This window comes from Glossina fuscipes, unplaced genomic scaffold, assembly GCF_014805625.2.
Source record: "Glossina fuscipes isolate IAEA_lab_2018 unplaced genomic scaffold, Yale_Gfus_2 2, whole genome shotgun sequence".
NCBI classification, from domain to species: domain Eukaryota; kingdom Metazoa; phylum Arthropoda; class Insecta; order Diptera; family Glossinidae; genus Glossina; species Glossina fuscipes.
The window spans coordinates 32047133-32062421 of record NW_023998416.1 but is presented as its reverse complement, the minus strand read 5'-3'; the positions used below and the strand labels follow the sequence as shown (position 1 = coordinate 32062421).

Sequence of the window (15289 nt, the reverse complement as noted above, 5' to 3'; positions counted from 1 at the left end):
AAACTTGGATTGCAAACCTAACTTCAGTTATACTGAAGAACACACTGTTAACTTCCGAAAAACTTATAATGCGTGACCTTGAGCTTCAAAATCATTACAGTAACAACAAAACAATAGAAACACAGAATATATTGATTGACCTTCAGCTTCAAGATCATGCAACAAAACAACAGAAATACCTAAAATCGCTCGTTTCAACAAGAGAAAGAGCGCAAGCATAACAGGACAATAATTGATAGAAATGATATCATTTGCATACCAGCTCGCAGTTTGAAGAATTCTTTTTCGAATACGAGACTGTTCAGAACAAGCACATGGATACCACAAGGGAAGCATTGTCTCAACTGATTGCACTAATTGAAGCTGGGAAGAATCAACAACCAAGCGGCCAAAGACAGTCAATTTAAGCTGCTATGTTGTTCGACGTGTACACCAACGACCGCCGTGTACACAAGAGACCGCCGGCTATGCTCGGCGACGAGGATGTGGTTGAAAACGTGTTACAAGACACCGTGATGACCGTTTGCTAGTCACAACATCACTAAGAAATCCCCGGTTGAATGGAATTCAACTCGGGTAGTCAGTCGGTGGACGATTAAAAGTAGACTAGCTGCAGGAAGGTTGACACCGCGCAGACCAGCAACTTTCGCGAAATTGATCTCAGGCCGGCGGCAATCACGCTTTCAGTTCGCTCCAATTGCATTATGGATGGAAGATAGTACTGCTCTCTAAGGTGTGCAGAATGTTTCTTCGTGACGATGGACGGTAAACAGTCCGCGGAAGACACGGCCAGCGTTTGTCACAATGCCGCATCTCTGAAACTGTCGCGTAGGGTGGTGTTTCGTGCACGTTTTTAGGCGGCATATCACTTTACGCGATCACCGAACTTGTGTTGACCACAAAACCCAAAACCAGCAAATCGAATTCCCGACGCAGCATTAAAAAAGTTCTGGAAGAATATGTAGCGCTCTTTTTGGGATTTATCGACGAAATTTTCAGTTTCATGCATGACAACGCAAGATAAAATATCACTACACCACTACGCCAGTAGTTGGAAGATTTTAATATGCCAGTTTTGACGTGGCATGCTCGAAGCCTAGATCTCAGTCCATATTTTTCAATGAAAAATCAAATAGAAATAGGAAAGAGTAATACCTTGCATTAATAAACTTTTTTTTTTGCCAATTTTATTGTTTTATTATCCTCTTACTCTCAGCAACCTAAGCTTAGTTTAATACAGAGTCAGTTTGGAAATGAGAATGTAGGGGATGTGCGTTTTTTTTGCTCGCGAGTGTATAAAGAAGATCGGAAAGAGAGTGAAAACTCTTTTCAATACACTGAGAGCCTTTTGTGCTTTATATTTCCTTACTTTTATATATGTATGTAAGAATTCGCTCATACCATGCTCGTCTAATTTATTATTGTATAGCGATGCTCTTCAATCTATTTTATCCGACAGCAATTAGGAAAGACTTCGTATGAACAAAATAAGAAAAAAATAATAATAAAAATAAAATGATAATTAATTTACTTACTGTATTCATTAGTTTAATAATTCTTTGCGAGTTTTTCAAAAACACACACCAAATATTCTTTGAAATATCCATCCGGAATAAACACCTTACTCTCATTACATTTATTTGCATTTAATGTAAAGCGCTATGCTCAGAGCCGAGAAGTTTTATATAAACTAATTATTTTCTCTTTCATTAGGTTACAAAGGGACTTTAAAAGGCTTACGCAGCCTGCAAAGAAAATTATATTCACCTTGGGTCGAATCTGTGACATGAGCATCTTGAACCCATATATCGGAAATGCAAAATATATTATTATAGTCACCATCGAGACTGGGATGAATTTATCAAAACGTTTGCAGAGGACACGGTCATCTTCGTCAACTTCGAAAACGATCTACCTATGTCCGTCTGTGTATTTGTGTCAATATTCTTCTGGTCACTAAAATGAAAATATAGGTTTCAAATAAGCAAAGTTGGTACTGAAAACAGGTGAAACCGTGCAAAGAACACGTTTACATTACAATGCGAGCTGTTGCATCACTGTTTACTGCGTTTTTTTTTTATTCATTGCTCATAAATTATAACAGACTCGTGATAATAATTTTCACGTGTATTCTACAAAAATAAAAAAAAACAGTCACTGCCACCAAATATTATAGAATATAGAAATTTCTGTTTCTTGCTTCTTTTTTCTGCCATTTTGAGAATAAATGTGATGGGTGTGTATATAAAATTCGCTCAGGTTTGTTACACATTTAAATTGTGGATGCCGATGTACATTTTCATTTTGAAAACCGACTAGTCGGTCACTGCGCATTACTAACTACCCTACATTACTATGCTTAATGCAGTTATTCATGTCACTACATTTTTAATGGTTCTACGTTTGTCCTTGCGCCAAAACCCGTCGGTGCACCAAATTTTATCGAAATATTTCAAAATTTGCGGCATTTTTAAAAAATCGAGAAATAATTGTAAAATTAACCGCTATCTGCAATACCATGATGGATCAAAATTGGTTCTGCCAGAGCTCCAGTTAGCGGAACATCGTTTCTTGCTCGCACTTTTAATTACTTTTACACTATTTGCAACGGATTGACGTTTTTAGGCCAAGCAATTATCGAGGCAATCTTTCCTCTGTAAGGAGGATTGTCCTTCGGACAATTTTTAATCCGTAGCGGGGATTGAGTCTAATAAGACGTAGTCACATTTTGTCCGCAGGCAGAGAAAGCAAAATGAGCTTCGACAAATTGTACGAAATTTCATTGCGACTTGATTTTTATCCGATCCGAGCTAATTTCCGAGTTCACCCCTACCTAAAAATTATATTAAGAAATACACACATGGCACATAGTATTAGTGCATTTAGAATTTTTTAACATTCTTTCCTATTCACTAATAAATTTTTTGATTTTATTTTAATCACCTCTAAAAAAACGAAGAAAACATATAAACACATATAAATATTACACGTATTACACGCTTTAAACAATCCTTTTAAACAAAACTGCTCACGAATCATTCAGAACACTCGAAGAAGAAATGCATCTTAAACATTGAGAATGAAGAGAAAAAAAATGTCGATCTATTAAATTTGTTCTATGTAGTGTAACAGATCTTCTATAAGATCTATTATCGAAGAACTGTTCACTTCACACTGCAAACTTAACGCAACACTAGAGCATTAAATTGAAATCGCTTTGAAGCGCTTAATTGGTAGCGGTTTCATTTAAGATACGTGTTCGTGCCACAGCTTCGCGAGGATTGCCGCCAGACATTGAGTAAATGTGTCGCCTCAGTACGCGTATATGCTTTTGGGATACTTCGAAATTGTGAACCAAAGTGTTAAGCTGACTCTGTAATTCCGCAATGAGACTGTCGCGCTCGTGTATTAGATTTGTGGTCGAGTTCTGGCTGCGATTGAGTTTAAATTCTAGCTCGTTGACTCGTTTTTGCAACTCGCGACGTTGTTTATCGCTTTGCTCACGTTGGCGAGCTAAAACGCGTTTATTGCAATTCTGCAAACTATCCATTTGATCGCGTATCTTTTGCAGTTCGTCGCCTAGATTTCGTTTCTCTTGCTTAAGAGCCGCATTATAGTTTTTAAATATCTTCAAGTCTCGTTCAGCCGCCTTCAAACGGGTCAATGTGGCCATTTTTCGCCTGCCCATTTCCTCCAATTTCAATTTCAATTGATTTGCCTCCGCCTGTATGCAGCGAACACGTTCGTGCAATATTGTATTCTCAGTCACTGCCCGTCCACTTTTTACCTGTTCATCGTGTAGCAGCTGAGGTAATTGCGCGACTTCGCGAAGTTTCGCCTCCAATTTGAGACGCAACTGGTCAATACCGGTTGTAATCTCTGTTTCCAATTGTTGATTGTTAGAATTAAGTTTTTCGATTTCAATCTGCTGCGTCTGCATGATTTCTTGCGCCTTAACACATCGTTTATGATAGTCTTGAAGACAGCTTTGCTGTTTTTCAATAATGTCGCGATAATGTTCCTGCTCACTTTGCAAGCTAGCAATAGTGTTTTGCAAGAAATCGACATCGACCTTCTTAGGCGAGGATTCTTTTCTCTTGCCTTGGTGAGTTTCCATTATTGATTTAAAAGTTTTGTAAATATCGGTAAGACCTTTATTGCATTTCTCTTTATAGTCAGAGCCGCGAATTTCGGATAACGGCGGTGCATTCTCCTTATCCAAACGGTATTTACGTTTTTGTGAACCGTAGTCTTTGCTTTGCCTTCGATGTTTTCTGCATAGGTCATGTTCAATTTTCCCGTGACCTAGAATACTATTGTTCGAATCTTTGCCGACAATTTGCAGAAGGCTGGGACCGCGATCAAAAACTTGCGTATATTTACGTTTCAATGAGTATTCCGAACCTGTACTTGTCATTTCTGAATAAGATTCGGAATCGCCGCTGCAACTGTTATGTTTCGTATTCACAAAAAGATCATGCTTCTGTTGCATTTCATTTAATTCAAAATTAATTTGCATATATTTCTCTTCGAGATGTTTCGTTGTGTTCGTGTACTCTCTAAGCTCTTTTTTGTATTTCGATAGTTCGGCCTTAAGTTTTGAACTTATTTCGCGACACTTCGAAGATGATTCCATAAGCGAATTCGAACTGGCATCGCAATGCTCATCAAGCTGCTCCTCGTCGTGATCCTCCTCATGGCCTAATTCGTCCATATTATTTCGTGAAAGAGAATATGAAAGTTTTGGGAAATTGGGTGTACTTGAATGGCAGGACTTTAGCATCAATTTTGCTTTGATATCACCATTCGAACTACTCGCCAACGGATCACTTGGTATCACAAGATGGCTACGCGATACCAAGTCTTCGTGTCTTGTTTTCGTAAACTCTAAATTTTGACTTTTACGCTCCATTGATGCAATCCAGAATTTAAGCCCATAAGGAAGTGGGAACGTCTCAAAACATGTATTATGAGATTTCAAAAATGATGCAAACTCCCAAATATCTATTTTACCAACGGAAAATTTTTCGAACGAATACTTTTTACTTTCTTTCGTATGAACAACCGAAACTGAATATGAAACAAAAACAAATTTATCATTAACACTTGTCAAAATTGATTAGATCAGATTAGAGAGTCAACTTGAAGTCGTTTTCCAAGCACAATTATTTTGATAATCAATCGGAAGACGAAAGGTACTAAGCGATGGGCATCTAAGGCGATGGGCAAAATTGAAAGTTTCTTCTTGTTTTAAAATTTTTATATCCTACACCATTTGTGATGCAAGAGTATATTAAGTTTGTGTCGACATATGCTATACCCACATTCAAAATCATTTTCTGGATCGATTTAAATTTGTCTTTCCGTCCGTCTGTCTGTTGTTTTTTTGTCTTCAGCAACAGCAGGCCGCACCAACTTGTTTTCACCCAAGGGCACCGCTTTTCTGACCACTTCACCTGTTATATTTGAACTTCTTTTTTCGATGGGCTTGAAGAATCTAAAATGTGGAACTATTTACGAACAGATGAAGAACATGCTGCACTTACAATTCTAGCAAAGCGAAAGTAAAGGAGCGAAGGCTCCTCAATTCTTCTTTCTTCATCATCCTCTCATTTATATCTTGTTTGCGAAATGTCTGGAATTCGGTTCAACTTGTCGAAATACTCTAAAATTATTTTAAATTTTCAAAGCGCGTTCATTGAATCAGATTATCATCGTCAAAACTTAATCAAATTACTTTCCAAAACTGGTGACTATACTGACAAATTGAAAGTCACATAAAAAATAAATCAAAATCAAAAAATTTTGTTTAATCACATGCTAAATTTCTAGTTATTTTAAATTAAACTTTTTTAACAAATTTTCCAATAAAAATGGCCGATGCTCCGGAGACGGAAGAAGAGAACGAAAGAGTAGCCGGTACTGAGGGAACTGCGGGCACCGCAAGCGCTCCTGATACCGAAGCCGAGCCACCTTCCAATTTAGGTGAAGGAACACAAGATGAAGAAGAGCAAGAACAAAAAGATGATTACACTCCATTAGGATCTTCGGATGATCAGGAAAAGCAGCGCAATTACAACGAATATAAAAGACTTGTAGTGGAAATCAAATGTCAGAATGAGATTATAGAGCGAGTCAAAATGCAAATCCAGGATACGGCTTGCAAGCCATGTATTACAGCTTGCGAACAAAAAGAGCTAAGGTGTCTGCAAGAGTGCTTGGAGCAGGAAATGCACAAGTTACGATGTCTGATAAATAAAGCAATGCATCTGCAAAATTTTGGCTCAAAGCGTCATTACAGAGAAATCGCATTAGTTACGACATTCGATGAGGATCAAATGGCTCCCATATCTTACTATTGCGATACAATGCAAGTGAAAACATCAAGGAAATCATTTGCCAAACAACTACATCCGGCGCGTCATTGGAAATCGGTTGTTAGCTCCGATATTAGCGAAGAAGAAAAACCCTGCTCCTGTCAAGATCGTCCGGAAAGTCATGACACATCAAGTACTCCCGACGAAGACGAACGAAAATTGATGAGAGAAGTTTTAGAAGCAATACGACTCTGCAAAAAGAAAAATCATGTATGCAAAGATCAGACAAGTAAAACAGTCTCTCCGAATCAAAAGAAGAAGATATGCCAAACGGAATCGTCATTTGAGAAGCTTAAAAATAAAATATTCGGCATGCAAGAGACAGTTGAAGAGTTGAAAGAAGAAATTTGTCGACGAGAAGTTGAAAGGAAATTAAGCGGACCTTGTCCGCTTCATAAGCAAAAACGTGACGTGCCTCCTCAACCATGCTCAACAGGTCATATACCCAGCCGTGCTACCCGCCCTGTTGCCTTTCCCACTCCCTTTTCTGCCCCATGCTCCATGCCTTGTCCTAATCCCTGTCCTAATACCTGCACTAATGACTGTCAGTTTTCCAGTCATGGTCCCTGTCACGATGACTGTCATATGGTATGTGAGAAAACCACGCTCCCCCCTCAGGAGCCCTGTGCATCGCGCAAAACACGCAAAGAAGATCTATTCCAGAAGCTCAAGGATAACTATGTCTATTTATTAACAGAGTATACGAAAAAAGATGGACAACTTAAGGAATTGAATAAAAAGCAAGTATACCATGGGAAAGAAAATATTTACACAATAACATTATTTAATATTTTAACAAATAGATTAAGAAGCGAATGCGCAAGCCTTGGTACCGGCCGCATAGGTATTGGGGATGGGAGTAACGCTGACGAAAGCGAATTGGTTTTGCTGCGGACTCGTGTCAATGAATATAAAGAGGAGCAAATTGAGTTTAAGTGCTTGATGAAGGAACAAGCTGCGCAATTAGAAGATTACCGTAACAAGTATATAAGCGCCCAACAGAAAGTCGAAGAGCAAAATGCCTTGATCGAAAAGCTTAATATGAATAATAAGCGTGTAGAGAAACAAATTAATATGGAGTTGAAAGCGATTAGAGCTAAATTTCAGGAAAAACTTAATGAATTATTGCAGTATCCGAAATTACTTGAGAATGAACAATTAAAACTGTCTGACGTTTGCAAACAGAAAGAAGCTATGGAGAACAAACTAATGATTGTGTGCAAAGAATTGAAAGTAGTGAAAGCGAGGTTGGACAATGCGGCGGAGGATTGTCGACCGCAATTGCAGAAATGTCAAGTAGATTTAGAAAATGTTACTAGAAATTATGAGGATATGCAGAGGCAACGAGATCTTTTCTGTGAACAATTGAAAGTGACGAGAGAAGATCTAGATACACTGCGTTCCGAATCAGCCAAAATTATTGCTCGCACTAAAGAAAGATTTGAAGTGATTAAAGAACAAATGCAAGAACGTATGGATCGTTTGGAGAAAGATTTGGCTCAGTGTAGAGCTACGGCCTGTCTCTCCGTTAACGACCGCGAAGTTGTTATACGCGAGATGCAAGGCCAACTAAACACTTTGTCATATAGTTTCGATGCGGCCCAAAAGCAAATAAAAACATTACGTAACCACATAGCCTACATGTCCAATGAGAACTGTTTTCCCATTAAATGTTAAGACGGCACAAACTATACCAAATCAGTCTTCATACTTATACATTTATTCTTATAATTATATATTTTAAACAAACAACTCACAATAGCAGTTTTTAATCTGTTCCCCCTAGGATTATTGGTAAATATATATGTACTTCGAAATAAATGAATTGTGGTAAAATGGCAATGATCTAAGGTTACAATATTTCCAAAAAAAAAAAAAAGAAGCAAAACAACAGATTCAGTCATCAATACCTATCAAGTGTAGCGAAGTTTAATTATTTCATTTCGGTTCACGCGGCATATCTTCGCGGCGACAGATGTCGCAGAGAGCACAGATTGTGTCGCTTTTTCGAAACGAAGATCATCGTAAGCTACAAAGATAACACAGAGAGCACAGGTCGTGTCGCTTCTTCGAAACGAAAATCATCGTAAGCTAATTAAATCGACAAAAGATATCACAGAGAGCACAGATTCTGTCGCTTTATCATCATAGACCAGTTAAAGCGAACGAGATTTTTGTCTTGCATGGCAAACCAATTTGATCCCATTTAAAACGACATGAATTATTTGAAGTGCAGTCACAGGCTTCCCTCAAGGCTTACTTTTTCATTTGCGTAATTTTCTTAAATTCGGAATTTTTGTTAGCCCTTCCTGTAGCCCATGGTACCGTTGTCACAGTCTTCCAGATCACTAGTTTCTCTTTTTATTCATTTTCTTCATTACATACTATCCCTCGTCTTTATCACCTTAAGTAAGTATTGACTTTTCCCACATTTACGCGACCTAAACTTGATTTCATTGACTTAAGCACGTACTCGCAATTGTCGCCTGAGGGCGCCATCTCGTAAAATAATAATAAAGAAATGTGTGTATAAAATTGGGTGAGCATAAGCTTGGCTTGAATTGTTTACTTAACATATATACAAGAAGCTGTTGTCCAGTAATGCGTGAGTACCCGATGGTATAAGTAAGTGAATGTCTGTGTATGTATGTGGGCGGGTGTAATCACGGATGGTGATTTGACGTCCCAGCAGGCCCAGTTTTTTTTGGGATGAGAAAAACAAATATCAAACATAGATGCACTGATCGAATGATCGAGACTATATTACCTAATACATGCACAGAAGCTTTCTTCTGGCCGTTGCGAACGAAATTCCTCTAACACTCTTATTATTGATTAATCATTTTCGTTTTCCACAGCATATACAGAACTTTAGTGTGGCCCCTGTTCGCTTACCGTGTACATATACAGAATCCTTAAGTGATTTACTCTTCTAAATTTCATAAATCACAAGCTCCAAGTAATATCATTCAAGAACTTGCTTACTTAAGATATTCGAATAACATAGAGCTACGCATCACGGCCCAACGCAGTCTTATTTGGCTTTGTAGAATTTTATTTTGATCACTTCAACTTCAGTGATCATTTTGGATGCAAATGTGAAATAAAGTAAAATTGAATAAGCATTTTGCTTCGCTAATTAAGAAAAAGAAGCGGTTGAGTAGCCACAAGTCCTAACCTCAAATCGATGGATAATTAATTAATCAATTGATTGATTGCAGGCTTAAGCTTAGGTCTGGTTCTCATATTTTTCTATCTTTCAGCAAGTCAGAAACGCAATTTCATATTTCCGGAGGTCATGAAAAAATTGGTTCTTGCCAAGAGACTCGATACTCATAACACTTCCAAAGGGGTTATAAGTTCACCTATTCGTATGTCTTCACAGCAAGAAATTTGCAGATCTCCGTGGTATCGTTTTCTAGGTCATTGATTAAGTTTTATTTAGCTACAATCACAAGCGGTGCACTCCATCAGACAACGTAATCTTTAATACTTTTTTGGTTTTCAAAAAGAAACGTGAAAAATTTTATTTGAAATTTTGCGGCAAAAGTCTTTATCTATTTTCTGGACGTTCAAAAGCCACACGCCTTCTTCATGCAGATTCCTTCAGTGTTTGAAGAATTTTTCTCTTAAAATCAATAATCGGCTCTAGCAATCAGGAAATCATCGAAACTAGTCTTAATTTCGCATTTTTTAAATCGTTGTTCTGATCAGTCTTCCGAAGCGTACTCTCAATAGAATAGCAAAACTATTTGTTACTTCCTCTTGCAATAATCATCGAAATCAGTTTTTCAAACACTTTAACATCGATTCGTTATGTTTTTAAATTAGTTTCATTCCATTTAGATGGCTTTCGAAATTCAGTCAAAATATTTTTTTCGAATCTATCATTGAAAGAAAATGTTTTCAAACCTAATAAAATAAAGTTAATAAAAAATAAAGCTGTTCTTCTTAAAAATCCTAAATTTGTAGTATTTATTTTTTCTATATTCTTTTTAAATTTTTTTGTCGAACTTTTTGTTTAAACCTTTCGTTGAAACTGCACATAAATTCATTGCTGAGCTTTTACAAATAATTTCGGGGTAAAAAAATGGCTGATGAGGCAGAAGCGCCGCCACCTCCTCCGGAGGGTGAACCTAGCCCGGAGGGTGAACCTAATCCGGAGGGTGAACCTAAACCGGAGGGTGAACCTAAACCGGAGGGTGAAGCAGGTGAGGCTGGTAAAGAGGGAGAAAAACCTGCGGTTGATATGGATGATGGAGAAGATTACAGCCCGTTGGGATCTGCGGATAATCTGGAGAATCAGCGTAATTATAAGGATTACAAAAGGCTCGTAAAGGAGATCAACTGTCAAAATGAAACCATCGAACGTGTCAAACAACAAATCCAGGACATAGCTTGCAAGTCGTGTGCCACAAGTTGTGAGAAAAAAGATCTAAAATGCCTGCAAGAATGTTTGGAGCAGGAATTGGAAAAGTTACGCTGTTTAATAAACAAGGCAATGCACTTGCAAAACTTTGGCTCAAAGCGTCGATATAAAGAAATTCCACTCGTCACGACATTCGATGAGGATCAAATGACTCCCATATCTTACTACTGCGATACAATGCAAGTGAAGACATCGAAGAAAACGCCTGTCAAGCGAGAACATGGTACATGCTGTCCAGCGAAAGATTCTGCCGAAGCCAAGCGAAGTTCTTCAAGCAGTGAATGCGATAGATCGCGATCACGTCAAGAGTGCTATGACAGTCAAGGATCATCCGAGGAAAGAGATGAGCAGTGCGAGGATAAGGAAATAGTGAAGGAAATCCTTGAGACATTGAAAATATGTAAAAAACAAAAAACATGTCCGCATAAAAAAAAGAAGACGTCGCAAGACTATTCATCGGTTGATAAATTAAAGGAGAAATTATGCTGCATGCAAAAAACACTTGATCAGTTAAAGGACGAGGTTTGTCGACGAAAGATTGAGAAAGATATAAACCAGCCCTGTCCACATCATCAGAAAAAAAAACACGACGTCAATAAGCCTTGCCCTCCTAAATCGCATTCCAAAAACTATGACGACGACTGTGATCAAGGATCACCCCCCGTAGACACCTCCATGTTGTGCAAATCAACCAAGAGCAATAAGGAAGATCAACTTCAAAAGCTCAAAGGAAACTACATCTATTTGCTGACCGAGTTCAGTAAAAAGGATGACCAACTTAGGGAAATGAGTGACAAGCAAGTATAAATATATTTTAAATAAAAATTTATAAAAATTGGATGTTTTGGTAACAGATTGAAAAATGCCTGCGGTGGTGGAGCAGGAAAAGTTCCTTGCGGCGGTAAAAACGCCAGAGGTAACGCCGATGAATCTGAGTTGATTTTGCTGCGTAACCGTGTCAGCGACTATGAAGAGGAGCAAAGGGAATTCAAGTGTCTGCTAACAGAGCAATCGTCGCAATTGGAAGATTACCGCGACAAGTATTTAGGTGCCCGACAAAAAGTCGAGGAGCAGAAAGCCACAATCGATAAACTTAACATGAATAATAAAACTGTTGAAAAGCAAATCAATGCGGAAGTAAAGCAGATAAGAGCTAAATTCCAAGAAAAGCTATGCGAACTATTGCAGTATCCGAAACTACTTGAAAACGAACAGCTGAAGTTGGCTGAGACTTGTAAAGAGAAAGAAGATTTAGAGGACAAACTTGTGATTGTTTGCAAAGAACTGAAATCACTGAAACGGAAGCAGGGTGACTCAAACGGCAAAGACGATTGTCAATCGCAGCTTCGCGAATCTCAAAAGGAGCTAGAGAAAGTTAATAAAAATTTGGAGGAAGCGCAAAGACAACGCGACCTTTTCTGCGAACAATTGAGAAATACAGAAGAAGATCTAAATACTCTACGCTGTGAATCGGCAAAGATAATTGCACGCACTAAGGAAAGGGCCGAAGTAATGAGAGAGCAAATGCAAAATCGTATGGATCGCTTGGAAAAAGATCTTGCCCAATGCAGAGCCGCCGCTTGCATGTCCGTGAACGACCGTGAGACTGTCATAAACGAAATGAGAGGACAAATTAATACATTGTCGTATAGCTTCGATTCAGCCCAGAAACAAATAAAAACGTTACGTAACCACATAGCCTACATGTCAAATGAAAACTGTTTCCCCATTAAATGTTGACAGCATGCAGACTTTGCTTAAAAATCTACGCAACAAGGTATTTATTACAAATAATTCAATAGCATAGAATTTTGATTCAATAGATTTTGTATATGTATTCTCAAAATTTTTTCAATGTATCATTTGTTCACTTTTCCGTAAATAAAAACAAATCTTTTCAATAAATTTCTTTCGACTTTTCATTCATATTAAGGATTGTGACGTGGGTTTATAGAGATTTGACGGCTAAACGTTTCATTTTGGGAGCTTTCTTTTTGGCTTGACGCTTCTGTTCCTTCATCTCCCATCGACGTTGCTTTTCGGGATCGTCCTCAGCCATGACCCGTTCTTTCTCTTGTTTTCGCTTTTCTTCACGTCGTTGAGCTGCAGCCTCGGCACGTGCAGCATGAGTACTCTTTAAAAATTCCTCCTCCACTCGCAAACGATTACGTTCAGCTTTTTGTTTTCCCTAAAAGCCAAAAGAAAAAGATTGAGCGGTTTTTTATCAGCCTGAATAGAATAACGTTCTGTTTAGCTTTGAATTCTTTTGCAAAAAAACTGATGGATGCGATGTGCCCCAAATGGGTACAAATAAATGGGAATATTAAACAATCTTAAAGCTTACCTCTTTGGACATGCGATAGGTTTTCAGTCGTTCCATTAAATAGAATATAAGAATAAATAAAGGCTTAACAGCTTCCATATTCCCCTCTCTTGGTAGATTAAAACCAGCCCATAAAATAGGTTTGGTGTCGGGCTGTTTTAGAGTATTTGCATCTTCTTGCTGCACTGGACCACTGAATTGATCAGATATATGTAGGTAATCAATATATTGTTGATATTTAGTTAAAGTAATTATGACACGATTCTCTAATATAGCAGCAGTAGCCTCAGGTATTTCAGAAAGTACGCTTAAACCATTTGGCACATTATAACGTATCTCTGGCTTACTGACTTGAGTGCAGTATTTGCTCTGAATGGAAAAAGAAATTATGAAAAAAGCAAAAAATGCTAACAACAATAATAATTACCAAGTCCGAGTATTCCTTAAAAACTTTAGTAACAGTTCTTTTTGTGCCCACGAAGAAAACAAATGTGTCCATTACACCGCGTGTTAGATCAATTTTTATGTGAATTTGATCTTGCTGGGGTCGCATTAATCCAGCCATTAATGACACCACATCCTGACGTTTTATCATTTTCAACTCAACAAGCATACCTTCGCAGCAAGTACGACCTGAGCACCATAAGGTATACAGACTCTCGCTTTCTTTTATCAAGCCATTTTTTTCATTATCCATTTTGCCATCATCTCCCACCAAAACAAAATTATCATCAAGCAACGCCCGATGCGTGTTAAACCACCGATTAGCTAAGTTTGCATTTTTTGCTTTGCCGGCAAAAAAGTTAATGAAATAAACCATTAAACCAGCTAACATAAGCATTTCCATCCAATAAGAATCCCAATGAGTTCTATAAAATCGATACTTTCGTCAATTTGAATTATTTTTTAATGGCGCAAATTTACCTAAAATGCATCGGTATTTTGGCCACGGTTAGCTTAGGCTCTGTTTTTTGGTCCAAATCCTCGTCATCTTTATCAGGTGAATCGAAACCCTCGAATTCCTCCTCGTCCTTAAAGAACTCGTCCTCATCTTCTACAATGCCATCATCATCGTCATCCTCTAGAATACTATGATCCCTTTTAAGGCCTTTCTCCGTCAAAGTGGGGATTTCTTCCGCTGTAGATAATTGGGGCCCAACGTTCGATTGTTGTACTTCCACAAAATCATCATCACTATCGAAATCTTCAAATTCTGCAAAGTCATTATCTTCAAAGGAGGAATCGGCAGTAGCAGCTGGACTCAAGCAACATTGCGTAAGCATTAAACACAGCACTATAAACTTGGCATTCTTTTCATGCATCATTTTTTAAAGGAAATTGCTCAAGATGTTTTTAACATAATCTAAAATTTGTATTGCTCCTGGTTTCATTCAATGCCCGCCGAGGATAGGTTCTTTCAAAAGATATACGATTTATACTTTTTCTTTTATTTATGCGCTACGTTTTGCTTAATAATTTATGCAGTTATACGAGTTATACGTCTCCTCTTTTGACAACGTCTAACATTTATTATAAAAACGTCAACTTTTTTACCTGGCAATACTTCCATTAAAACTGCAGGTTATTAGCAGAAATCCAAATCAAAAAAAAAAAACAATAAAGTAACAGATTCCACCGTTGAAGCTTGTGCTCGAAATCTTTACGTAGTAATATGTGCGCAAAATATTCGTGTATTATAAAGGTTTAATTCATACTTATATTATATATTAAAATTATCCGCGAATGCGTTACAAAACGCTAAGAATATAAAATTTGACTTTACGCACTTACTTTTAAAGGGAGATTAAGTTAATATAGAAAATTTATATCCTATAAATTTATTTTTATATATTTTAATTAACTTTAATTACATATTTGTATATGTAACGTAAGATACATATTATATATCTGAAATTTGACCACTTGTTGCGACTCTAAATTTTGCTTCATCTAAGAGTAAGCGTCTGAATTTGATACACCCGAAACGATATTGCCTCAAGTGAAGAACAAATGTTATTATTTTTTGTTTTTTTTTTTTCATTTTGTAAATTCACGGTAATTTAATTCCATAAAAATTGATTAAAAATTTGGCTTGCGGTGCTTTTTTAATTATCGCATTTTGGTGTGGGTTAGAAAAGCGTTCGAAATGTCCGAGCAATA

General features: G+C 37.5%; 4 protein-coding genes across 4 annotated transcripts; 2 read left to right on the top strand and 2 right to left on the bottom strand.

The window, feature by feature from the left end:
- Positions 1–3226: 3226 nt before the first annotated feature.
- LOC119633592 (putative leucine-rich repeat-containing protein DDB_G0290503) lies at positions 3227–4700 on the bottom strand. The gene has a single exon (XM_038027207.1). It carries the CDS (start codon positions 4634–4636, stop codon positions 3227–3229), a length of 1410 nt encoding a protein of 469 aa, XP_037883135.1. The 5' UTR covers positions 4637–4700.
- Positions 4701–5873: 1173 nt separating this feature from the next.
- LOC119633591 lies at positions 5874–8054 on the top strand. Its single transcript, XM_038027206.1, has 2 exons — positions 5874–7117; positions 7181–8054. The coding sequence occupies exons 1-2, from the start codon at positions 5874–5876 to the stop codon at positions 8052–8054; spliced, it is 2118 nt and encodes a 705-aa protein (XP_037883134.1).
- A 2413-nt stretch (positions 8055–10467) lies between these two features.
- Positions 10468–12546, top strand: LOC119633589 (early endosome antigen 1-like). The gene is made up of 3 exons (XM_038027205.1): positions 10468–11175; positions 11242–11603; positions 11661–12546. The coding sequence occupies exons 1-3, from the start codon at positions 10468–10470 to the stop codon at positions 12544–12546; spliced, it is 1956 nt and encodes a 651-aa protein (XP_037883133.1).
- Positions 12547–12657: 111 nt separating this feature from the next.
- LOC119633278 (coiled-coil domain-containing protein 47) lies at positions 12658–14615 on the bottom strand. The gene is made up of 4 exons (XM_038026745.1): positions 14054–14615; positions 13557–13998; positions 13151–13498; positions 12658–12994 (listed from the first exon to the last, which is right to left on the bottom strand). Exons 1-4 carry the CDS (start codon positions 14452–14454, stop codon positions 12755–12757), a joined length of 1431 nt encoding a protein of 476 aa, XP_037882673.1. The 5' UTR covers positions 14455–14615; the 3' UTR covers positions 12658–12754.
- Between the last annotated feature and the right edge of the window lie 674 nt (positions 14616–15289).